The following is a 25,059-nucleotide window of genomic DNA, read 5'->3' on the forward strand; positions in this document are numbered from 1 at the left end:
AAGAGAAGTATTAATAAAAGAAGCTTCGGAAGACGGATAGTTAAGACAAACTAAAGGGGGTGGGGGTACAACAAACCTAAAAAAAGCCTCATCATCTACTTATCAACTGGAGTAACAAAAACACACTGACTAGGATGGACAAAGATCATAAAAGTTACATTTAAAAAATCTTTAAACAAAAATACCGGTTCCCAATATATCCAAGGTGGTGGTGTTCTCCAAAGTAATTCCCTGTAGGAGGCCACACACTATCTAACCTAGTGTGAAGAATGCTCAGAACCCAGGTCATGCTCCAGCTGGGCTACCCCTGTACCTTTTGAGGCCAACAACCAACTAAAGCCAAGAAAAACAGGCTTTAGCAACAGGAAATTCAGTGTCAGTGGGAACCAAAGCTACAGGGAGAGGGGGAGAACAGAACAGGGGAATATGTTCTTAGAAATTGCTTATGCAAAGTGGAGGGAAAAACTAGGAATGTGGCCAAAGATTTTATCTTTTTTCTCCCCCAATTATCCAGTGAGGCCTGAGTATTAGTGAACTACTCAGAACTACACTATTACTTAACCACTTCAAAAACCTACCACCCACCATACCCAAACTGAACATCTGGCTCTATTCTGATCAGAAATCTAAGCCTCCATTATTCCTGGATACATAACCTCCCCCTTCTCGAATCATACCTGTTTCCTGGAAGTTCTCAAAACATACACAAATAGCTACAGTATAGTAAAAACATGGGTGAAAATGTGATCTTATGTGGCTTTTGTGACAAGGGAACCTCTCTAAACCAGTTTCATCTGGAAAAATTCACTTCCCTTAGTTTGGCTCAGTTCAGTCACTCAGTCGTGTCTGACTGTGTGTGACCCCATGGACTGCAGCACGCCAGGCTTGCCTGTCTAACACCAACTCCTGGAGCTTGCTCAAACTCATGTCCATTGAGTCGGTGATGCCATCCAATCATCTCATCCTCCGTCATCCCCTTCTCCTCCTGCCTTCACTCTTTCCCCGCATCAGGGTCTTTTCCAAGGAGTCAGTTCTTCACATCAGGTGGCCAAAGTATTGGAGTTTCAGCTTCAGCATCAGTCTTTTCAATGAATATTCAGGACTGATTTCCTTTGACTGGTTGGATCTCCTTGCTGTCCAAGGGACTCTCAAGAGACTTCTCCAACACCACAGTTCAAAAGCATCAGTTCTTCGGTGCTCAGCTTTTATAGTCCAACTCTCACATCCATACCTGACTACTGGCTAAACCATAGCTTTGACTAGACGGACCTTTGTTGGCAAAGTAATATCTCTGCTTTTTAATATGCTGTCTAGTTTGGTCATAGCTTTTCTTCCAAGGAGTAAGCGTCTTTTAATTTCACGGCTGCAGTCACCATCTGCAGTGATTTTGGAGCCCCCCAAATTAAGTCTCACTGTTTCCATTGTTTCCCCATCTATTTGCCTTGAAGTGATAGGACTGGATGCCATGATCTTACTTTTTTGAATGTTGAGTTTTAAGCCAGCCTTTTCACTCTCCTCTTTCCCTAGGAGTTATTTTCACATGTGGCTGTCTAGATGCCTAGAATGGTCTTTCTACCTTTCACAACTAGCTCAGGTCTCACTTTCCTCCCAAAGTCCTTCTGTATTTAGAAAAATCTATTAAGTAATAAGGTTGATTTTGTGTGTGCACTGAGTCTCTCCGTTGTATCTGACTCTTTGTAACCCTATGGGCTGTAGAGTGGGTTGCCATGCCCTCCTCCAGGGTATCTTCCCACCCAGGGAACAAAACTGGGTCTCCTGCGTCTTCTGCACCAGCAGGCAGGTTCTTCACTAGTGCCACTTGGGAAGCCCAATCAGGTGGATTTTGCGTACGTGCATACTAAGCTGTTTCAGTCCTGTCTGACTCTTTGTGACCCCATAGCACTGAATGCAATCTGAAAGTTAACTCTGGCCAAGGACATTACTGGAACAAACCTAGAGCCTTCTAAGGTAACTACTTTGGAGAAGAATGTTAAGAACCCTTTTTTTTTTCTCGTAATTCTCATTACTCCATAGTTACTTGGAGTCTACAATTCAGTTTTGAATTGTCTCTAACTTTATGTTTTCCACTAAGACTGTACTCCCCAAGGCAACAGCGCTAAAACTGACTGAAATGCTTTAATTGGTCCGCCTACTGTTGACCAAAGGAATGGCTGTGGCAGATAGAGTTAATCCTCATTATCTGCAGATTCTGTATTTGCAAATTTACCTACTCACTAAAATCAGTAACCCCCAAATCAACACTTGCAGGACTTTTGTAGTCATCCATGGATGTACAGAGTGGCAAAAAGAGAAATCTTGAGTTGACCAATGTGCCCGTTCCCAGATGAAGTAGAACAAGGCCATGTCCTTCATGCTTTCAGCTCATGTAATAAAAATCCTTTTTGTGGTCTATTTTGTGGTCCCATTTTGTCTGCTTTTTTTTTTTTTTTGGTTACTGCTTAAAATGGCCCCCAAACCTATGTAGTGCTGAAATGCTGTCTAGTGTTCCTAAGACTGATGTCCCTTATAGAGAAAATTCCCATGTTAGATAAGCGTTGTTAACTTAGGCGTCAGTTATAGTGCTGTCAGCTATGAGTTCAATGTTAAAGAACAAAAAATGAATATTAAATAGTGATTTAAATAAAAATATATTAAAAATAAATAAATTAAAAAAATATATAAACGAAGATTGTGTATTGATCTATTGACAAAAATATTGAGAAGCATGCAGGAACCTAACTCTGGAGCAATGTTTCAATATGGGCTAATTCAGTGTTTGCTGGCAATTTTACAGAACATAACCACAGTAAATGAGGATTAACACTCATAACAGAATGCTTTTGGATACATTTGGTTTCTGCTCTCAGAGGGCTTAGATCAACTCTATTTTGTTTTGGGCTGTGCTATGCAGCTTACAGGATCTTAGTTTCCCAACCAGGGAATGAACCCATGCATGCCCCCTGGCAATGGCAGTGAGGAGTCCTAACAGCTGGACTGCCTGGGAGTCCCCTACTGTTTTTTAACATATACTCTGTTCAAGGGAGAATTTTAGTTAGCTCAGGTTATTGTATGGGAGAAGGCAATGGCACCCCACTCCAGTACTCTTGCCTGGAAAATACCATGGACGGAGGAGCCTGGTGGGCTGCAGTCTGTGGGGTCGCTGAGGGTCGGACATGACTGAGTGACTTCACTTTCACTTTTCACTTTCATGCATTGGGGAAGGAAATGGCAACCCACTCCAGTGTTCTTGCCTGGAGAATCCCAGGGATGGGAGAGCATGGTGGATCGCACAGAGTCGGACAAGACTGACGCGATTTAGCAGCAGCAGCCAGTTTTCTATATATACCAGTCTTTTCTTTCTTTGACTTTCTAAGAAGTGGCTTGGTAGTTATATTTAAATTATAAATTCTTACATTGGCATTCAAATTGTATGTCTTTTGTGAGTTTGGAGAGAATGTGCCAAGGCTTGCTATGTATCTCATGAACCAAGATGAATCTAGTGTCAACATTCTAGATTATAAAACAGAAGAGGCACTAGAACTAGGCCAACTAACAGAAGCACAACCACCCAGGCACAAATGAGAGTCTTCAGTAGTGTAATTTCAACTATGGGAGTGAGGCCTCAGAGGAAACTCCTTTTGGCTGGGAAACCATTGTCCTAGGATAGGCTGATTTCAGCAGTGTGATAAGAGTCACAATTCAAGCAAATATTCTGCTGAAGGAGTTAAGGAAGTCTCTGTAGGGCTTGGCAAGGAGGGTTGACTTCTGCCCAATTATACAAGAAACCAAGGACTTCAGATGGCCAAGAAATTAAGTCTTTACAAAACTGTATGAGCTAAGGAAATCAATGAGGCAGGCTGATGGGGTTAGTAAGTTAAAGGCAAAGGCTAGAATGCTTGAATCTGTACTACAAGGACATAGGGTAGCAATGTCCCTCAAAAGGGTGGGAATGTGAACTAGCCAAGAATGGAAGATGAAGCACTGAAACTCCTCTGAGGGCTTAGATCAACTGGGAAACAGGATAAAAGTCCTTCCCATATGTCTGTAAGTCAGACTCATGAGGAAGGAAAGCAGCCTTTACAGTTGATGTGAAACAGTACCCATGTTCATGGTACAGGGATTCTTTCACTTCTAAAAACTATGGCAAACCTAGACAGCATATTAAAAAGCAGAGACATCACTTTGTTGACAAAGGTCCGTATAGACAAAAGCTATGGTTTTTCCAGTAGTCATGTACGGATGTGAGAGCTGGACCATAAAGAAGGCTGAGCGCTGAAGAATTAATGCTTTCGAACTGTGATGCTGGAAAACTCTTGAGAGTCCCTTGGACAGCAAGAAGATCAAACCAGTCAATCATAAAGGAAATCAACCCTGAATATAGCTGAAGCTCCAATCCTTTGGCCACCTGATGCAAAGAGACGACTCACTGGCAAAGACCTTGATGCTGGGAGAGATTGAAAGCAGGAGGAGAAGGGGACAACAGAGGATGAGATGGTGGGATAGCATCACTTATTCAATAGATATGAATTTGATCAAACTCCAGGAGACAATGAAGGACAGGGAAGCCTGGCATGGTGCAGTCCATGGGGTCGCAAAGAGTCTGGACACAACTGAGAAACTGAACAACAACCTGGTAACTACAACTACTTGGGCCTTGCTTTCTGAATGACAAGTACAGAAGATAACTAGACTTTTCTGACAAATGGAAAACCCTAAATAAAACCTTTGAAACCACCAGTAGCCAGTGATGGTAAAGCAGTATGATCCATAGAGAAATTCCTAAAACTTAAAAAGGAGGGGGAGGGGACTTCTCTGGTGGTCCAGTGGTTAAGACTGCTTGTTCCCAACACAGGAGGCACAGGTTCAGTTCCTGGTTGGGGAACCAAGGTTCTCAAGTCATGGCCACACACACACAAAAAAGCAAGCTGGTCTTTGGATAGTCACTGAATCTACAATAGTTGAAACCCTGAACATTCTCATCAAATAAGAGCAATTCCACATCTTACCCTGAGAACAAAGGCTGAAGAGATGGCTCAAAAAGGAGAGACTCAGACAATTTAAGAACAAAACAGGTGTATTTCTATTGGACTACCTGATACAGAGGATAGTGTAGTATGGATGGATAGTATGAATGACAAGTAATACAAATATATTTTATTTGAAATAAACAAAAATGCTTACACAAATCAACAGGTCACTTAAAAATAAACTCTTGCTTGACTGTATTACTCAGCAAAAACAAAGCCGAAACATAAACACCCTTCTTTTTTGACGTGTGTTTGGAGGAAGACACTACTTGGTTTTTAAAAAACTGACCTTCCCTTAAGGCCTGGTCATAGAAGTGTAAACAATGTAAATGAATCCACCATTACCAGTTGTCATATCATATCTATGTCACCTGTGTATTCTGAGATCACACCTGTACCTGCCAATAAACCTGGGAAGGGTTGCTATATCACAGTTATACTTGAGTTGGCAGGCAGGACTGAGGAAGAGTAATTTGGAGTAAGTATTACATCCTAGTTAGAACAAATCACTAGTATTCCCTTAAATAACAGGTTACAATAGAAAGATACTGCCTGAAAGTTATCCTTTTCACTTTGGTTCAGTTTTAGTTTTTTGTTTGTGATTAACATAGTTGTTTGATTCATTCACTTATAGTACAATCCTGCCACAAAGTATTAAAGCACAAGATACCTATTATTCCTTCAACATCTGCATTTCTTCAAGTTTTATACTCTACTATACCCCTAGTATGTCAGCAGTTTTCGAATATTAAAAAAACAGTAATAAAAATGGATAACACTCTTCTAAAAATGCACATGTCTATAACTATAATGGTAGTAGGTGGGAAGGAGACAATGAGGGAAAGGGAAAAAAGCAAACATGTTCATGTAGGGAATGTGGTTCAAGTCTTTGGATTTAAAAACAACTTCCCCAGAGAAGTTGGCTATGATGGAATTTCCAGAAAACTTCCTTGGCCTCCAAAATGAACCTGAAAAGCCCCAATCCAAACATATGAAACTACAGTTATGAGATGTTATAAACGATGATCAAAGCAACTAGAGGGAGAAGGATGAATGTGTCTTCCATTCAGCTACAGTTTGCAGCATAGCCTCTTTAGCTGTTGGTCAATCAGTAAAAACCACTGAACACCAGAAGTACTTTGAAGGATGGGGTGGAAAAGTACTGAATATATTACCTGTCTATGTCAGTAACAGGGCTTCATGGCTAGGAAAATTTTCTAAACAGTAAAATGACTCCAGGGTAGATATCTCTCTCCATCATTAAATGTGGCAGAATTAAAAAAAAAAAAGATTTACAAGTAGATATAGTGAAAACAAAATTACAAGGCAGAAAACACAAAAGAATCAAGACAATGCTCTAAGTTCAACAGTATTCCATTAGGCTAGAAAACCTGTTAACTTTTGAAAGCCCTAGCAAAATATCACTCTTGTTTATAAATCACTTATTTATCATATGACCACATGTTGAATCCTTTCTTTCCATGTACTGAAGAATCCTACATTCAGCCTTTAAGCATTCTGCATTTCTTTGCCAATCTTGTAGCTGAGTATCTTGTTCCAGTCGACTTTGGTGCGGGTAACAGGAAGTTGCCGGCGCAAGGCTTTGAATGTGGTGTCTGACATTGTTTGATAGTTTTCACTAATTGCTGTCTGCAAAAGATAATTGAAAATAAGTTGAACAGAAACTAGATGTAGTGAAAGGGCATGCTTGAGTCCCCTAAGGACTTACAGGCTGGAAGATTTCTAGTGAGCATCTCTCCAATCTCTGAAGCAGGTTAAGAAGCCCACCTGTATTATTTCTAAAACTAGGGCTATACAGGTAATCCCCTGCTTTCCCAAAGTTTGCTGTACATTGCTTCCCTGGTAGCTCAGATAGTAGAGAGGTAGCAAATCTGCCTGCAATGAAGGAGACCTGGGTTCAATCCCTGGGTTAGAAAGATCCCCTGGAGAAGGGAATGGCAACCCACTCCAGTATTCTTGCCTGGAGAATTCCATGGACAAAGGAGCCTGGCAGGCTGTAGTCCATGAGGTCACAGAGTCGGTCACAACTGAGCGACTACCACTTTCACTTTGCTTTTACCAAAGCAAAAAAAAAAGTGTTCAGCATTTGTTTGGCAGTGAGGCTATTACAGGGACAGGGTGCACCCTGAGCAGTAACAGTGGCCCCACCAAGCTCCTTCCTTGGGAACTACACTCAGCATCTCAGCATCAAGCAAGCCAGAGCTGTGAACTGTGTCTGAGGATCTGAGGAGTATCTCAATCATTCTGTACATCTGATAGCAAGATGTGTTCTAAGGTAACTGCTTCTCCACTTTACACCATTTGGCCTTGGAAAGGTTTCATAGAGATGCTCTACTTTGGGGTAATGGAGATATATCTGCAGTATCTTCCAATGCCAAAACCTTGACTGTAAGCAGAATGCAAAGTTGCAAGGTCTGCAAAGTCTCCATACTTAGTATCACTGAATAATTATGTATATTTATGTTCAAAGGATAGAAAAGTATAACAAAATGTGTTAAAAGCAAAATCTATATAGATCTATAAATAACAGTTTCAAGTTATCTTACCTGATACTCATTTTCTGCATGTTCTATGATTTTAATAAACTCCTTGGCAGTCTGGGCTTCATTCTAATGGAGGGAAAAATAAGAATTTTAAAAAATCTTAAGCAGTGAATAAAATTCAATAAGCAGTGAATAAAAAAGATACTAAAGAGTAAGTCTATCTTAACTAACATTTGTATAACAATTTAGTTTTTCAAATTTTCCTGTGCACATTATCTTCTTTGATTTTCAAAACAACCCTGTGAAATAGATGTTATTATTGCCACCTCCATTTTGCAGATAAGAAAACAGAATTCTTTCAAATAATGACCAAAATTATACAGCCTTTGAATCATAAAGATGGGATCCAAATCTAGGTCCTCATCAAAACAACCCAATTTCTTTCCAATCTACCACAGTATACCCCAAAGACAACACAATGTCTTGAAATTTTTATGCCTTGACAATATCTCTGGTTTAAGATGATATAAACAATGACCTCAGACATATCAATCATATCTTCTTAGTTCATAGGCTCCTCTATTAGCTACTTATGATGTCGAGACAACTAATCACATTTTGCTTTACATGGTTTGGGTACAAAATGAATTTAATGTCACTCTTCCTTTAGCAATTTTAAGTAAACAGAATTAGAGAGGGTGAGATTTAATGTCTAGGGCCACGCCCCAAGATTCTTTCAAAAGAGTCAAAACTACGTTTTATTCATAATAATACTAAGACATAGTTACTTGCTGTTTTTACTTTCCTATAGTTTCTGTGCATGTAGTTTCATAGAAGGTATATAATGTGTGACGACTTCATTACTTTTTGAGGGCTAATGTGTGAAGCACATATCCAGCTGTCTTTTATTAGTTTAGACATTACACACTTTGTGAAAATGTAAATTATATTCTTTTCACTAACTTTAACCCAGAAACATACAGCTGTTTTTCATGAAAGTAAAGTTAAGAAGTAATGGGTTTGTTAATGCTATATTTTGCTTTAGATTTTTTTTGGCCACACCAGGGATCTCAATTCACCAACAAGGGATTGAACCCAGGCCTCCCGCAGTGGAAGCATGGAGTCTTAACCACTGGAGTACGAGGGAAATCCCTGTTATTTTTAAATTAAAAAATACATATTTTTAATACTCCTCAATTTTAATTTCTACTAAGGTAGATAGATATAACACACATAAAAGCTATTGGAGAGCGCTCAGTAATTTCTAGGAATATTAAGTACTATAAATGCACGAAAAATTATGTCCCTTCTTTCCAGATATAGTGCACAATACTATTATTGAACATTCCTAAAAATGTTCAGTTTCTCTAATGATATGAATGTATGAATGATAAATCCTATAGGGTTTAGTTTGGCAAACTTTCCTTCCTCCTGGTATTTATCAATTGAAGATACTACTGTCCTTGAGCAAATCTCACAAGAGAGAAAGAAAAAGCAGCATAAATATTCTAAAACCATTATCACTATTCTCAGTCAAAGTCTGTGAACTATCATCAACTAATCAACAAAACTGGTTGGTTATATACTAACAATTATAAGCTGCCAAAAATAAGGACTTACTGAGTAGCACAAGGAATTGTACTCAATATCTTTTAATAACCTATAATGGAAAAGAATCTAAAAAAGAATATATGTAGGGGTGTGTGTGTGTGTGTGTGTGTGTGTGTATATATATATATATATGTGTGTGTGTGTGTGTATATGAATAACTTTGCTATATACCTGAACACAACATTGTAAATCAACTATACTCAATAAAAATTAAAAAAAAAAAAGTCTTTTATAAAGTTCTTAAAAAAAAAGCTGCCAAAATCAAAGCAATGAAAACAACCTCCATTTCTAGTGGCAGAATCAGTACTCAGGATCAAAAGATCTAATTTTTTAAAAGAGAAACAAGACACAAGTGAGACATATATTAAATATTCCACACTCACCGAAACAGTTACTGAATCCTGTACATCTTTATGACTAACCAACTGAACATTGCCATCTTCATAATAGTGAACCTGTGTGAGAAAGTTAAGAAATGTAAGTGCTTAGAGCACATAGAAACTTACTGCTTAGAGCACAAATCCATGCCTTCAGCCACCCGCAATCTCACCAACTCTGAGCAAACAATTAATATGGCCAATGGTAATTTATAATGGTGCTTAAAATTCACAGAACACTTAAATTTAAGAATTCTCTTTACTTAGCAGGAAAAACTGATTATTAGTTAATAAACATTTACTATGTGCTTACTGCATTCCAGACACTGTGCTCGGCATTGTGAATAGAAAGATTATAAATAAGATTATGCTCTGAAAAGTATTAAAGTCATTAAACATTAGTTTTTCTCTGTGAAAACCAAGAAATTTTAATGGGTCCTAATCTTTTACACATCTCTCCATATATAATATCATCAGTTTTGATTAAGCAGATCTGACCAGGTGCAGGAAACTGAGGATTAAAGACAGGATTGAAAAACAAATATTCTATTGGTAAATCAGGCTACAAAAATACGTAAGACAAAAGCAGTCCTGAACCTACTGTATAGCACAGGGAACTCTGCTCAGTGTTATGTGGCAGCCTGGATGGAAGGGGAGTTTGCGGGGGAATGGATACATGTATATGTATGGCTGAGTCCCCTTGAGCTGTACACCTGAAACTATCACAACACTGTTAATCAGCTATACTCCAATATAAAATTAAAAGTTTCTTTTTTTTTAAAAGGCAGTCCTGAGGATGTAAGGCAAAGTGGATACTACGATTATTATAACAATTAGCAAGAAAGAGGGTTATCCAAGAGACAGACTAACAATTCAACTAGATGTATGGCTCGGGAAGTTTTAGCAATTTACAAGACAGGTTCAGTCACAGTCACCAAAATTAACAAAACCTTTTCTAGGTTTCATCTGCTAATAAAAATGTCAACATGACTATCATCCACTTAAATCCTTAGAAATTGTCTTCCTGGAGCTATCCTTTTGCTTATAGAATAACCAAGGGTTAAATATCCTAATGACATGTCCACATAACTCTCACTCTGATTTTTAAAAGACACAAATGAAGTAATAAGCCTTTCCTCAAAGTATGATCAGAGAGCCCATGGTTAAAAGGCACAGATGAAGTCCTGGACTTGCCTGGTGGTCCAGTGGTTAAGACTCTACGTTCCTAGTACAGGGGGCATGGGTTCGATCCCTGGTCAGGGAACTAAGTCCCACCTGTGGCACAGTGTGGCCAAAAAATAAATACAATAAAATGCACAGACTCATTCATTAAAGAAAAAGAAAAAAAAAAAATGGTTTAAATCAGGTCTGGGTACTGGGTCCTACTGTAAAAGTTTCATCAGAAACTTCTGTGATGTGTGCTCTTAGTTTACAAGTTTGCCTTGGCAAAACTGAAACACAAGTTATTTCCTTCTAGAAGGAAAATAAATTTCCTTGTATAAATTTATAGTAAGCTGCCAGGTTAATAATGCTGATGCCATACTTACAAGAAGTCTAGAGCATAGACATAGTCAACAGATATAGAACAACATATTATCTTAGGTTGGGTTCCCCCAGCAGCAGACCCCAGGGTAAAGATCTGAGAGTTAATAGTTTATTTCAGGTAGTCTCAGGAAGCACTAGTAAGGAAGTGAGATACAGAAGGCAAGGAAGTATCAGGTGCACTAATGAGCACATTACAGCTGCCAAGCACTGGATTTTGGAAGACTATGCAGAACATGCTTTAGAGCTGTCCCACCTGAGGGGTGAAGAAGCTGGCATATTTCCCGACAACTTTTGAATGGCACTAAGGGCTGTGCCAGAGCTGCAGAGGTAACACTTCCAGCTTGCCTTAGCTGAGTTGGGCGTGCTCCTGCAGTTAGGAAAATCTCCCAAGAAGAGAGGTGCAGCTACTTGTAGCAGGAAGTAATAGGTACGTACGAAAAAAGTGGTTATAGATGACATCTACCATGTATGTTTTGATTAAATTATACCATTAAAAAAGGCAACTCTTGCTAACTGTTATTAAAGCAAGAGTTGTAATACAGCTAAATTAGGTATTGACTTTCTTAGTTATCAGTAACTATTTAATCTGACTTTATAGTTAGTTGGGTTCAAGAATTAAATCACCATGAATTCTGAAAGTCAAATTTGTTACGATCAGAAGACTTCAATCTAGCTAGGTATCAAATGAGGTAATAAGCTCCTTATTCACCTGGTGGCATGTCCCGACACCAGCATTAGAACTCTACTCTGCTTGGTTAATCACACTTGGCCATTCTCTCTATTCCTGTTTTATTTATTTGGTTGAAAACCTATCGTAACTATAAATGTAAATAAATAAAATAAGTCCATTTATGAAGCTTTCTTCAGAGCTAAGAGTTAGCAAATATATGTAGACATTTAAATGAGCTTTAAAAGACTCTAAGTAAGTTACAGTAGCTGCTATATAGTCATTTCTTAATAACTAGTTATTTTCTTCTTTTCTAGAACTGCTATTTGATAATTCCTGGGAAGATCTTAGGTTATTTTTGAAAGAGAAAAATAACAAGCAAGCAGTACATGTCACATGACTGTCCTTTATCAACCCAGAAGAGCTCTGTTTAACCACAGTACTTCCCCGGGAAGGAGACCTCTGTTTCTATTTACCATCTAGCTCCCTTTGCATCTACAAATAGTTGTTCCTTATTTCTAATGTCAGAGCAAATATCAACTTGCATGTTTGTTTTAAAGATGTGATGTTTTAACATGGCCTATTAACATACTGGGATCTCACCTGAATCTTAAGTACTCCAACCACCTGGGCTGTAGGTGGTGTGATGGTGAACTTCCATTCTGATCTCCAGCGACCATTCCTAGGAAAACACACACACAACCGTGGAATTAGCAGTAAGAAAGAGGTGGTCTGACACTGAGGCAGAGAATTCGGGAAAGAAGAAAAACAGAAACAAGTCATTTCGAGTTTGATAAATCCAAGGCTCTATCCACTCAAATGTAAGTTTTGTATCCAGTGGCCTAATCATAAGCTTTCCCTAAGTTATTTGACTTTCACTTTTCATTCTTTTTATCTTGGAGTAGAAAACCACGCCTATTCTGCTCATGGGAAGCTTTTCCACAAACACATGGATAGGCCACTGAGTTATGCAATAACTCAAATATTATTAAACAAACCCAAGTAAAACTCAGACTTTCCACAGGGTACTTTATTAATCACTTATTTTCACTCAATGTAACAGCAACATTTAAAAGATAAATTATAAAATCTTAGAATTAAAAGAAATCTAAATGATCACATCCAAATGCCTCACTCTGCGGTAGGGAACAAATAACTTACTCTAATCTAGTTAGATTAGGAAACCAAGTCTCATCTGCTGGTTTGGTTTCCTTTCTATATAAACATATAGATTAAAAAAGAGGAGAATATCTGCTTTCTTACCAGAAGTTTTTAGGCTGAAACTGGTGGCTTTCAATACATGCAATAATGGTCTGTTGCCCATCTATAGTTTTAGCATAAACCTATTATTAAAAAAAAAAGAAGTTAGATTCTTGAAAACATATTTAAACAACAAATACTATACAAAAGCAATATGCTAAATCCTTGGGGGAGATGAAGAATCAAACAGGATGAGCTTACATACTCACAAGAATTCATCGAATAGGAACACAAACCACATGTTAAGGTCTAGGGCAGACAGTGGTACAATGAATACAGAAGGAAATACTACTCCTGGTTTAGGGTACAAGAGAGGTACCAGTTAGAATGGGCCTTACAAGACAGATAAGACTGTGATAAGGAGAGATGGAGAATAAAGATGAATAAGCAGTTCAGGGAGGAAACAGAGGGCTGATCCACGAATGAGTAAATGGTAATTAGTTCCGTCAGGTCAGAGGATGTGTATGAAGTGGAACTGTGGGAGATAATACAGGATTAGACTTAAGTCATGTGGTAGTAGATGTAAGGTAAGAAGACTGGACTTTATTCTACATGCAGTGGACAGAAACCAAAACAACATGACCAGAACTGTTATTTCGGGAGAATAATCAATATTGGCATACAGGGTAAAACCTGAGAAAAGTTCAAAGTTAGGAGGCCACAGAATTAATTTAGGCAGTAAATTAGGGTCCTATCAATGAATATAAGGATCCACAAGTACAGTCAAAATTCTGGCAATATATTGCAAATCAAGGGCAAGAGAAAGGAAGGTACCAAACTGTTTCCATGCTTGGATGCCTAGAGAAAGACTGGTGTCATTAACAGATTGGAAAGTTCAGATGGAGATGTCCAGCTAGGAGGTGGAAACACCAACTGTTCCTTAGTGTAGGACAAATGAACAAAAATGTGATCACTAAGGAAAAGAAACAATAAGAGCCTTTTTTACAGTCCACAAAACATTTTTATATTTATTTTCCTTTTGTTCTAATAAATATAGTGAAACACATTGTTATTATGTTTAGATGATAAAATTGAAGTTTGTAGAGCTTCTTGCCCAAGGTCATTCAGAAAGTGGCTAAGGTAGAACCCAAATTCACAGGTTGTCTGACACCAAATTCTACAACCTCCCCTACATTAAATAAACTATAAGTTTTTAAGAAAGAGAAATATAGTGATGGGGAATGCCTACATTTATAAAAGTAAGGGGGATGACAAGAAATAAGTAGAGACAGAATAAGAATAATTATAGGGAGACTTCCCTGGTGGACCACTTTGTAAGACTTCTGCTCCCAATACAGAGGGCCTGGGTCCAATACTTTGTCAGGGAACCAGATCCCACATGCTGCAACTAAAGATCCTGCGTACCACAACTAGGACCCAGTGTAGCCAAAAAATAAATAAATAGAAACTCTTTAAAAAAAGGAATAATTAGAAGGTACTGACATAGCAGTCTAGGGAAAGATAATTTCCAGAAGTAGCTGACTGGCCTCAGTGTGAAATGCCATACAAAAGTCAAGGACCAAGAAAAAAGGACACTGGGTCAGGTAATTCAGGAACCATTAGTTCACCTCGGAGAGCAGTTTCTGTAGAGTACGGACTGAAGTCAAAATTCATAGAGTCAAGAAGTAGGAGCAGAATGCTCCCTGGTTTGCTTGTACAGTAGAGAGAGAGAGAGAGAGAGAGAGAGATGAGGGAAGGGAGAGGTAGAGAAAAGGGAGAAAGGGGAAAGTGGAAAGAGAAGGAAGAGAAGTAACTTGCAGGAGTTACTATTTTGACTAAAGAAATGTCTTCCCTCCCACCCTACTTAAGCACAGGAGAAATAAAAATATTTCTAGGTAAAGAGAACTATTTATCGGAAGAGAAAATGAAGTCACAATTAGACATCTTGAAGTAGATAGGACTGTATGAAATCAAGAACATGGATCTTTCTTCCTCAGATGGAAGTACATGAAAGACTTCTGAGTGTGGAAAGAAGAGAAATAGAAAGATTTCATGTCATTCTTAATCCTATTAAAATGTGAGGGAGGAGATGCCTGTCTAAGGACAACAGGAAAGTTTTGGAACACAGTACCACTGATCCTTGAACAACATGGGTTTGAACTACTATTCAACAGTAAATACTACAAGTGCTACATAATCCACCATTACTTTGCCAACAAAGGTCCGTCTAGTCAAGGCTATGGTTTTTCCTGTGGTCATGTATGGATGTGACAGTTGGACTGTGAAGAGAGCTGAGTGCTGAAGAACTGATGCTTTTGAACTGTGGTGTTGGAGAAGACTCTTGAGAGTCCCTTGGACTGCAAGGAGATCCAACCAGTCCATTCTGAAGGAGATCAGCCCTGGGTGTTCTTTGGAAGGAATGATGCTAAAGCTGAAACTCCAGTACTTTGGGCACCTCATGCGAAGTGTTGACTCATTGGAAAAGACTCTGATGCTGGGAGGGATTGGGGGCAAGAGGAGAAGGGGACGACAGAGGATGAGATGGCTGGATGGCATCACTGACTTGATGGATGTGAGTCTGGGTGAACTCCGGGAGTTGGTGATGGACAGGGAGGCCTGGCGTGTTGCGATTCACGGGGTCGCAAAGAGTTGGACATGACTGAGCGACTGAACTGAACTGAACATAATCCACCATTGGTTGAATCTGTGGTGGGATGAAGAACGGTGGATATAAAAGGACCTTGGACATGGAGGGTCTCCTATGAATTATACTCAAATTTTCAACTGCACAAAGGTTGGTTATCCCAATCACTGCACTGTTCAAGGGTCAACTGCATACATAAAAATACCAAGGATTATTGAGATAAAATTAAGAATTACTAAGCAGGACAGCTGAGGATATAAAACAGTAGACACTCTTAGAATACCTTCTGTAGCTCATTTTTTAGTTAAGAGAAGTGAAAAGGACATGGTGGGGTTACTCAGTGTGGAAGCTCTCCAAATTAAGAAATGAGTAGTGAAAATTTTTGAATAGGTAACAAATGATAAGTTGAAAGTATATTTAAGAATGAAAAGTCAATTTTCTAAAAAAGTGTGTGTCATGTCTCTCCTTGCCATACTAGGTTCCAAAATTGAGTTCTGTGCTTATCTATCATACTGTGTTTTTTCTATTTTTTAAAAACAAAAAAATAAGAAAAACAAACATAATGATAACCAGCATTTATGTACAGCATTATGCATTAATAATCTAACCAACATTTTTCTTAAAAATGTCACAATTTTACAAAGGGAAAACTGTTAGAACCAAAATTTATCTTTTTTTCCCCACCAAAAGATATTAAAAGAAAGTTAAAATTACCTTTGATTTCTAAAGAGCTATTTGGTTCAAATAGTTTTGACTATCCAATTAAATCACTTATGTAGAAGTAGCTTTGTAAAAAATTCTTTTTGATGAGTGTAAGGCCATTTCTTAAATAAGACAGGTGTGAAACAGGATTCACTGAGATTTAAAATTTTTATGCACTGGGGAACTCCCTGGTGGTCCAGTGGTTAGGACCTGGTGCTTTCCCTGGCGTGGTCTGGGTTCAATCCCTGGTGGGAGAACTAAGATCTTGCAAGTACTGTGGCATGGCCAAAAAATTACAAATAAATAAATTTTTATGCACTGGGATTTTAAGAAAGAATTTTCCATATAAAATGTCCTATTTATACTCCTTTCAAAAATAATTTAGGGAATAAAATGCAGAAGAGACTGTAACTAAGAAGAGATGTCTGTGGCTGGCCAAAGCCTCCAAATGATAAGGTAAATATAAGAAATAAAGCTCTAATAATGAAGCAGGCAGATACTTAACAGTACAGAAGCCATTGGAATAATGATCTTTCACATAGGCCCTTAAAGCACTGTCACAGGATTCTCTCCAAGACTTTAGACCTCCGTCTGCTTCTTCTGGCTGGGGGTCACTTGCTTCTTTCCGTAAGTGATCAAACTTAAACGAAATTTTGTTTCTTGGATCTAAAAATCTGCTATTACCCAGGTCACCGTGTTCTGTAATTAAGACCTTCCAAAGAATAATTACAAAGTTAGGCAATTGTAAAAAAAAGACAGTTCTTGTCACATTTTACAAAACAAACAAAAATTCTAGAGGCAATTAACTCTTCATTTAGTCAGATTGCTCTTTCATAAATTTTTCAATCAACCTGTATTTTTATAAAAATATGATCTTTGGGGTAAAGTCAACTCTAAACGGACATTTCTCCCATCCTAACAATATCCTTCACATTTTGGTTTCTATAACATACAATCTATACAATTAATATACAACCTATGCATACACACATAACTGTAATAATAATTTAAAAGTATACTTCTGCATTTCTTTTTCACATATTTCATGAATTTCTTCCAGTCATTACACTTAGCCCTTAAAACAGGTAATACAATCAATCATATGATTCAAAAGTGAAAAAAAATTTAAAGTGAAATCTTTTTCTCACCTCCATCTACCATTCACCAAATTCCCAACATATTCCCCCTTCCCCACGAAGGTAACTGATTTTATTAATTTAGAGCAAGAATTGTCTTTGGCAAGCTATGTATGAGGTGCCATTTGTTTTTGTAAATAAAGTTTGTTGAATACAGCCCCACTTTTTTTTTTTTTTTTGTATTGTCTATGGCTGCTTTCCTGCCGCAATAGCAGTGCTGAGTAGTCTAGGCTGACTCTTTCCTGCAAGGCTGAAATATTTACTCTCTGACCCTTTACAGAAAAAATTTGCCAATTTCTGATTTAGATGATTCTTTTGGTGTTGATTTAGATGATTCTTTTGGTGTTTCTTTTCTTTTTTAATGAATACAAGTGTATTCTAATTCTCTACCCCTTTCTTTTAAACAAAAACTAGAATACTATACTGTACTGATGTATCTAAGGCAATCTTTCCATATTAGTGCTTATGGAACTTCCTTGTTTTTTGTTACAGCTATGTATGATTCCATTGTATAGATACACAAAATTTATTCAACTAGTCTCCTATTAATGGATAGCTTGGATAGTTTCTAATCTTTTGCTGTTATGAACAATATTGCAACAAATGTCCTTTTATGTACAAGTTATGAACATGTGCCAAGCAAACCTGTGCTATAAATTCCCTGAAACAGGACAACTGGGTCAAGGGTAAACACATAACTGATAGAGACTGACACACTGCCCTCTATCATAGAATGTAGTACCAAGTTACAAGCTCATCAGCAGTAGAAATCTTAACCTGCATGTCTTTTCCCTTTAAAAAAAGAGGTCTTTTGTATTTCCACTTTGGTGAACTATTTGTACCTAACCTTTGCCCACTTTTATACCAAATCTTTGTCTTTTTCTAGTTGAACTATAGGGAGATTATCCTTTTGCCTGGGTTTTTAATTCCACATATTTCCCCCTAACTTACATTTGTCTTCTGACACAGTTACTATTTAAAAATAAAGTCTCTTTAAAAAAAGAAAATTATTTGAGAAGAATTCCTACTCTTGAGATTTCTATCCTTATCACCAACCTATCTTTAAAAAACCTTGTTTATAATAGTAGGAACCATACATAAAACAATTTCCTTAGTCTTACCTTCATAAAGCTTTCTCATTATAATTTTACAACTTTTGTAACTCAAAGGCAAACACATTCACATTAAAATTTTAATTTGTACTTCCTTAATTACTATTAGTAGGTAATCTAACACTTTTAAAGTTTGCTTTGTATTTTCCAGTTGAGTTCAGCTGGTTCATATTTGTTGCTCATTTATCTACTGAACTCTTGACATCATCCTAGGGTACTTGAATAACCTTTTTATTATGTTTAAGATACATATTTTCTCCCTTTAAAATTTTATTTTTAAAACCTTTTTATTTTGTAGAAGTAAAAAATACTTTCTAGCTTTTTAAATGTTTTATCATTATTCAAGTTATGAATCTTTTGTCATTTCCTACTAAATTTTTATGTTTAAAAATTAGTTAAAAAAAAAATTAGTTAACCTTTAGGATTCCCTAAGTGGTCTAGTGGTTGAGAATCCACCTTGCAATGCAGGGGACACTGGTTCGATCCCTGGTCCAGGAAGGTCCCACATGCCTCAGGGCAACTAAGCCCATGTGCCACAACTACTGAAGCCCAAGTGCCTAGAGCCTGTGCCCCAAAACAAGAGAAGCCACCACAACAAGAAGCCTGCACACCGCAACTAGACAGAAGCCCCCACTTGCCGCAACCAGAGAAAGCCCTGGCACAGCAGTGACGACCCATCACAGCCAAAAGTAAATAAATAATTAAATATTTTTTAAAAATTAGTTAACCTTTAAACTACATTTGGAATTACTCTAGGTATATAGCTGGCTTTGGAAATCAAAGTTAAGGTTAATCTTACACATTTAATCAATTATTTCCTTTTCTGTTTTACAGTACTTAGATTAAGGCTCTACTATCATTTCTTTATGTCTTTATGTTTGCTGGCATTAATCTACCTTCGTTGTTGTTCTTGATCAGAATAATTTTGTATGGTCTATTACAATTTTCATAGGAATTGTATAGAATCTATTTGAAAAAGCTTCCCATATTATTTTTCTTATTCAGACAAACTTTTATATTTTTTCCAAAATGTGGCATTTAAGTCTATTTAATTTTCCATTTATTTCTCCAATTAAGATGTGTGGGGGTAGTAAACTGTATGACAGACAGATTCTTGCTAGTTTCTATCCAATATCCATTCGTCTCCCTTTTCCTTACTAACAGAATCTTAAAGGTTTTTCAAGGCAATGTGTCCAACTAAAAAGACAACACTTCTCAAAATGATAAAGTGATATGCATTCTGGCAATAATTTATCAGTGGAAGTTGCTCCTGGAACAGCCAATAGCACCTCTTGCACCTTCCTCCTTCTTCCTTCATGAAACTTGGATTCAGAGCGCAGAGATGGATCAGCTATTTTGAGACCACAATAATGAAAACCATACATAAGGATGGCACAATAGAGAGCTAGAAGCAACTTGGGCCTCTGATGATACAGAGCCGCCGTGTGTGCCTGCATGCATGCTAAGTTGCTTCAGTCATGTCCAACTCTGTGCGGTCATACGGACTACAGCCCACCAGGCTCTTCTGTCCATAGTATTCTCCAGGCAAGAATACTGGAGTGGGTTCCCACACCCTCCTTCAGGAGGGAGCTGCCATAACATCCCTAAATATTACCTCTAGACTTCTTATGTGACAAAAAATCTGTATTATGTTAACCCACTGCAGCTGATTTCCTATTATATGCAGTGATGGCATCTACTTTATTAACTCAGATGTCTTTCCATATTTTCCTTTTATGTCTAGGTAATGTGTTGTTGTGGCTAAGAATGTGATCTCTTTTTGACCACATTTTTAAGCTGGCTACCACATGTATATGGGACTGTTCTTATGTATCTGCAAACAGACCTTATTTATTATTTCAATAATTCTGCCGTTATTAGTAAAGTATACAATGTCAACTGTAAGAAATATTTATCATTTTTCTTGTCTTTTCTTGTCTTTATACTTATAAAGTATAAAGTAAATACTTGTAAAGTAAACTTGTAAAGTTGTAAAGTATACTTGTAAAGTAAAAACCAGTATTTTCTTGTCTTTTATACTTATAATTAATCTATTTTCACTGAAAAAGATAAGCACAAATATAAACCAAAACAAATAAAAAACAACAAACAAAACAAATTACAGTAATCCTGTGATCCCAACATAGAGAGTTAACATTTTGGTATGTATTTTCCTACATTTCAATTTCTATGCACATCTATATACTACTTTATTTCTTTTCTTTCTTATTACTTTTATTTCTGAGTCTTAAGATGCATACATTCCCCTCATGATTTAACATTTCATAAAACGGGATGCATCTTATAGTGACAGCATCTTAAAACTGTCATAATTTAACTGACAAGTATTTTCACTTTCTTAATGGCACATAAAGTAAGATGTACCTTTCACAGAATTTAAGATGCAAATTCTAATAAAATTGTTCATTTACATATTTATTTAAAAAATAAACTAGCACAACACTACCTGCTGCTTCATGTTTTAGTTTAATATATCATAAACATATTTCCAGTTCAATATTTCTATCAGGTTTTAATGGTTACACAGGATTTTGGCCTACAGATACTTAATTTAATACTGGACATTTAGACTGCTCCCAATTTTTCACTATCATAAACCCTGATTCAAATAATCTTTTTTACACATTTATATACTTATTTCCTAAGATAAATTCTTTGGACTTGTGGGTTCAAAGGGGATTCAGACTGTGAAAAGGTATCTGCCATTTGATGCCATACTACCTTTGAATTGTACATTAATGAATCTGAAAAGCCCTGTCATGTAATGTTAATAACTGTGGGGAAAAAAGGGGAATATGTATTTACTTTGTTCCTGTATCTGAACAGGAATCCTTGTTTTCCTATTAAATATAATGTCTTCTGTTATTCTTACCAAGGAGAATTAGGGACAGCTGGAAAGCTTATGTAAAACTTAATTCCTTTTACTTTCATTGTTCTTTTGCTAGGGACAATTCTCTCTTCAAATAAACTCCTATTTTCAGAGGGAGGAAGAATTTCCTAATATGTAGAATATTTACAAAAGCTAAGACGTGAATCTACTCAGCATTTTATCTTCAGACATCTGTTTTACAGTATTTCTACTACCTTCCAGGTATAGTGTATCTAAGAGAAATAACTGTTACCTGATCTTCATATCCTTCTATCTTCACAGGCGTGAACTGATCCATGTTATACTGGGCAAACGCACTGTTTTGTTTTTTTTAAAAGGAAGAGGGAGAGAAACCAATTATATATAAGTAAGTATAAAAGGTAGTTCAGGGAATTCCCTGGCAGTCCAGTGATTAGGACTCCATGCTTCCACTGCAGGGGGCATGGGTTCAATCCCCAGTTGGGGAACTACAATCCTGTATGCCATGTGACACAGCGGGGGTGGGTGGGGGATGGGGGTGGGGGTGGGGGAAGGTAGTTCACAGAACAGTGAAAGAGAATATGTAACTGGGGTATCATTCATTATAGAAATTATAGTGATTCTGTGCAAATTTTAGGTTTGCAGAATCTGGTCCCAAAATGAATTTTAAAAAAACAAAAAACAGTATTGGACAGGGCAGAAGATTATTTCCCAAGTAGCAGTTCTTAAAATATTTTCTACAGCTAAAATCTAAACCAATTATGTATCACACCAAATGCCTTTATAACAATTATTTGTTGCTCTGCATCAAAAAAGACTTGTTCCATCTCCCCACCCCATCTCTGCCCAGTCATTATCCAACTCTGGTTTCCTCTTTAGGAAGGAACTGTGAGCCAGGTGGATAGACAGTAACTAAAAGAGCACTTTGTACTGAAGAGTAAAGCAGAGTAGTGATAAAGCCAGAGAACAGGAGGCCCTAAAAGCTAGACAGTGTTTAAGATTTAAAAGAGACAAGAAAATCAACCAACCAACCACCAATTTAATGTTTTTGAGGATAAGGACAAAATGAAAATGATATTCTAAATCAATGACTGGATAGAATAATCATGTAATTATTCTTTGGTTAACTCTATTAAGGTACTTTCTCAGCATCTGCTATTCTTGGCAATGTGAGAAATATCATCACTTAGTACCAGCCTAATCTTTCTACAACTGGCAGTTATAAAAAAAATTCAGCATGAACAAAAAGAACTACAGAAGAAAATGTAATAGCTAACATTAAATTCTGTTGAGCAGAGAAAAAATACCTGAGCAAAAATAAAAATAAGACCATACATAATAAACTTTAAAGAAATAATGTTTGGAGGGAACATGTTTTCTCCAAGGGGGAGAAAAACAACTAAAAAAAAAAAACAAAATAAAACAACTGCTTTATTTTGAAGTATTTTAAACTGTTTTCAGGGTACTAGTTTATTATCAACATAGTTTACCCAATATTACAATAACAAGAAAGTGGATTTAGAAAGATACGTACTGTGCAGCCCCTTCCCTGAGGAGATTATCATTGTTAAGTAGTAGCCGGACATCTGAGGAGGAAAACAATGTTAAAGATGTTAAAATTCAAATGTTCAATAGAAGGCAAACTTGAGAAATTTTAGCAGATTTCTAGATTAGATTTCTAGAAAATCAGGCTTTGGAAGATTAGTTATGGATACCCCCTGGTGGCTCAGATGGTAAAGCGTCTGCCTACAATGCGGGAGAACCGGGTTCGATCCCTGGGTTGGGAAGATCTCCTGGAGAAGGAAATGGCAACCCACTCCAGTATTCTTGCCTGGAAAATCCCATGGACAGAGGAGCTTGGTTGGCTACTGTCCATGGGGTCGCAAAAAGTCGGACACGACTGAGTGACTTCACTATGTATGTATAATATATATTTGAAATTCTAAAAATGTACATACACAAACAAATGTTAACAATGTTCTCAGATTTGCATAGATTTGTGATATAATAATCCAACAATAAATTCTCATGGAGTTTGATTACAGCAAACGAAAAACATGGTTTATAGAAAGTTAAAGTTAGGACTGATCATTTATATCTAAAGAATCCTTTTAAAATAGATTAATTGTAGGCTTTTCTGTAACAGACCAAAAGAGCTGGGCACAATTCAGTCAGTGGCAGAGAAATTGCTGAACATATTTTCCTCGGAGCATCTAATGCAGGGCCTACAATCTTTTCAAAAAGCTGTGTATCAAGAGTCCAGTCACTTCTCCTTTGGAAGAGGAGGGTCCTTGTTACTAAGAAACTACCAAGAATTAACTCCAAGTGTGTGTGTGTGTGTGTGTTTTCAGTTGCTCAGTCATATTCGACTCTTTGAGAAAACATGCACTATAGTCCGCCAAGAGAGAAGGCTAACTATAAGGCAAAGGCAATTGACTCTTAGAGCTTTTGAAAGAAGGGGCTGGCAGAGGTCAATGTGTAGCATTCCAATAAATACCAGCTGTCATGTCATAAGTAGCTTGCCAATTCTTAATCTAATGCTTTGGTATCAATTATTCTCACAATAGTCCTATAAAGTACATTTAATTGTCAGAAATAAAACAAGGTACTTATTTTATAAAGGCCACTAATTTTTAAGTCAAGAATTTATCTGAGCTAATCAGTTAAAGTTCAAGTTGCAGGAGAATTTCTAAAAGCTCTGTTGTTGAAAATTTACACTTGGTCAATATGGAAGACAGACTAGGCAAAGAAAGGCTGCATTTGTTTTCCTTGTTAGTGCTCAAATATTCAAAACAAGTCATAAAGAAGAAAGTCTTGATTTACTTCTTTTGTGTTATTTTACTCCTTGTAAATAACATTCAGATTTCTCTTAGTTGTTTTTCCTCTGCATCATTAATTTTACCAGTGGAGATTATTGATTGTTCCACAATTTGTGGAGATCTGAGCCAGGTGCAAATGAACATCATACAGTTCCCCGCACTAAGGAGGTAACCTTTTAATGTAAAAGTAGAATTTCAAAATAAATGTTTGCTAAACTGAACCAAGATGCACAAAGATTATGATTTTACTTAAGGGGAATTTTAAGATGAATCAGTTTACAACTTAAAATGAGATTATGATGATTGACATTAACACAGTTATAATGCCTCATTTACATTTTTTATTCTGTAAGCTGTATTACGACAGTAAATAGTATGGAAGGTTGTAAATATACTGGAATGCTGCTGCTGCTGCTGCTAAGTCGCTTCAGTCGTGTCCGACTCTGTGCGACCCCATAGACGGCAGCCCACCAGGCTCCCCCATCCCTGGGATTCTCCAGGCAAGAACACTGGAGTGGGTTGCCATTTCCTTCTCCGAAATATACTGGAATAGTGGTTCTCAAATTGGCTGTGACTCAGAATCACCTGAAGGACCTAATAAAGCAGATTACCCATTCCAACCCAGATCTAACTAATCTTAGGAGGATGACAACACTGCTGCTGCTAAGTCACTTCAGTCGTGTCCGACTGTGTGATCCCATAGACGGCAGCCACCAGGCTCCCCCGTCCCTGGGATTCTCCAGGCAAGAACACTGGAGTGGGTTGCCATTTCCTTCTCCAATACATGAAAGTGAAAAGTGAAAGTGAAGTCGCTCAGTTGTGTCTGACTCTTAGCAACCCCATGGA

The 25,059-nt window shown here is 37.3% G+C and overlaps 1 protein-coding gene across 1 annotated transcript in view; it reads right to left on the minus strand.

Moving 5' to 3' along the window:
* Window positions 1-5,056: 5,056 nt before the first annotated feature.
* CAPZA1 (capping actin protein of muscle Z-line subunit alpha 1) overlaps window positions 5,057-25,059 on the minus strand; it is a 44,313-nt gene continuing 24,310 nt past the window's right edge. The window contains exons 3-10 of the mRNA XM_019956827.2: window positions 22,929-22,980; window positions 21,669-21,732; window positions 16,783-16,989; window positions 12,995-13,074; window positions 12,335-12,413; window positions 9,526-9,597; window positions 7,595-7,657; window positions 5,057-6,677 (exon numbers count right to left, since the gene is read on the minus strand). Coding sequence (XP_019812386.1) covers window positions 6,537-6,677; window positions 7,595-7,657; window positions 9,526-9,597; window positions 12,335-12,413; window positions 12,995-13,074; window positions 16,783-16,989; window positions 21,669-21,732; window positions 22,929-22,980 — 758 coding nt within the window. The 3' untranslated portion in view covers window positions 5,057-6,536. The remainder of the gene's footprint in view (window positions 6,678-7,594; window positions 7,658-9,525; window positions 9,598-12,334; window positions 12,414-12,994; window positions 13,075-16,782; window positions 16,990-21,668; window positions 21,733-22,928; window positions 22,981-25,059) is intronic.

Source organism: Bos indicus, chromosome 3, assembly GCF_029378745.1.
Source record: "Bos indicus isolate NIAB-ARS_2022 breed Sahiwal x Tharparkar chromosome 3, NIAB-ARS_B.indTharparkar_mat_pri_1.0, whole genome shotgun sequence".
Taxonomy (NCBI): Eukaryota; Metazoa; Chordata; class Mammalia; order Artiodactyla; family Bovidae; genus Bos; species Bos indicus.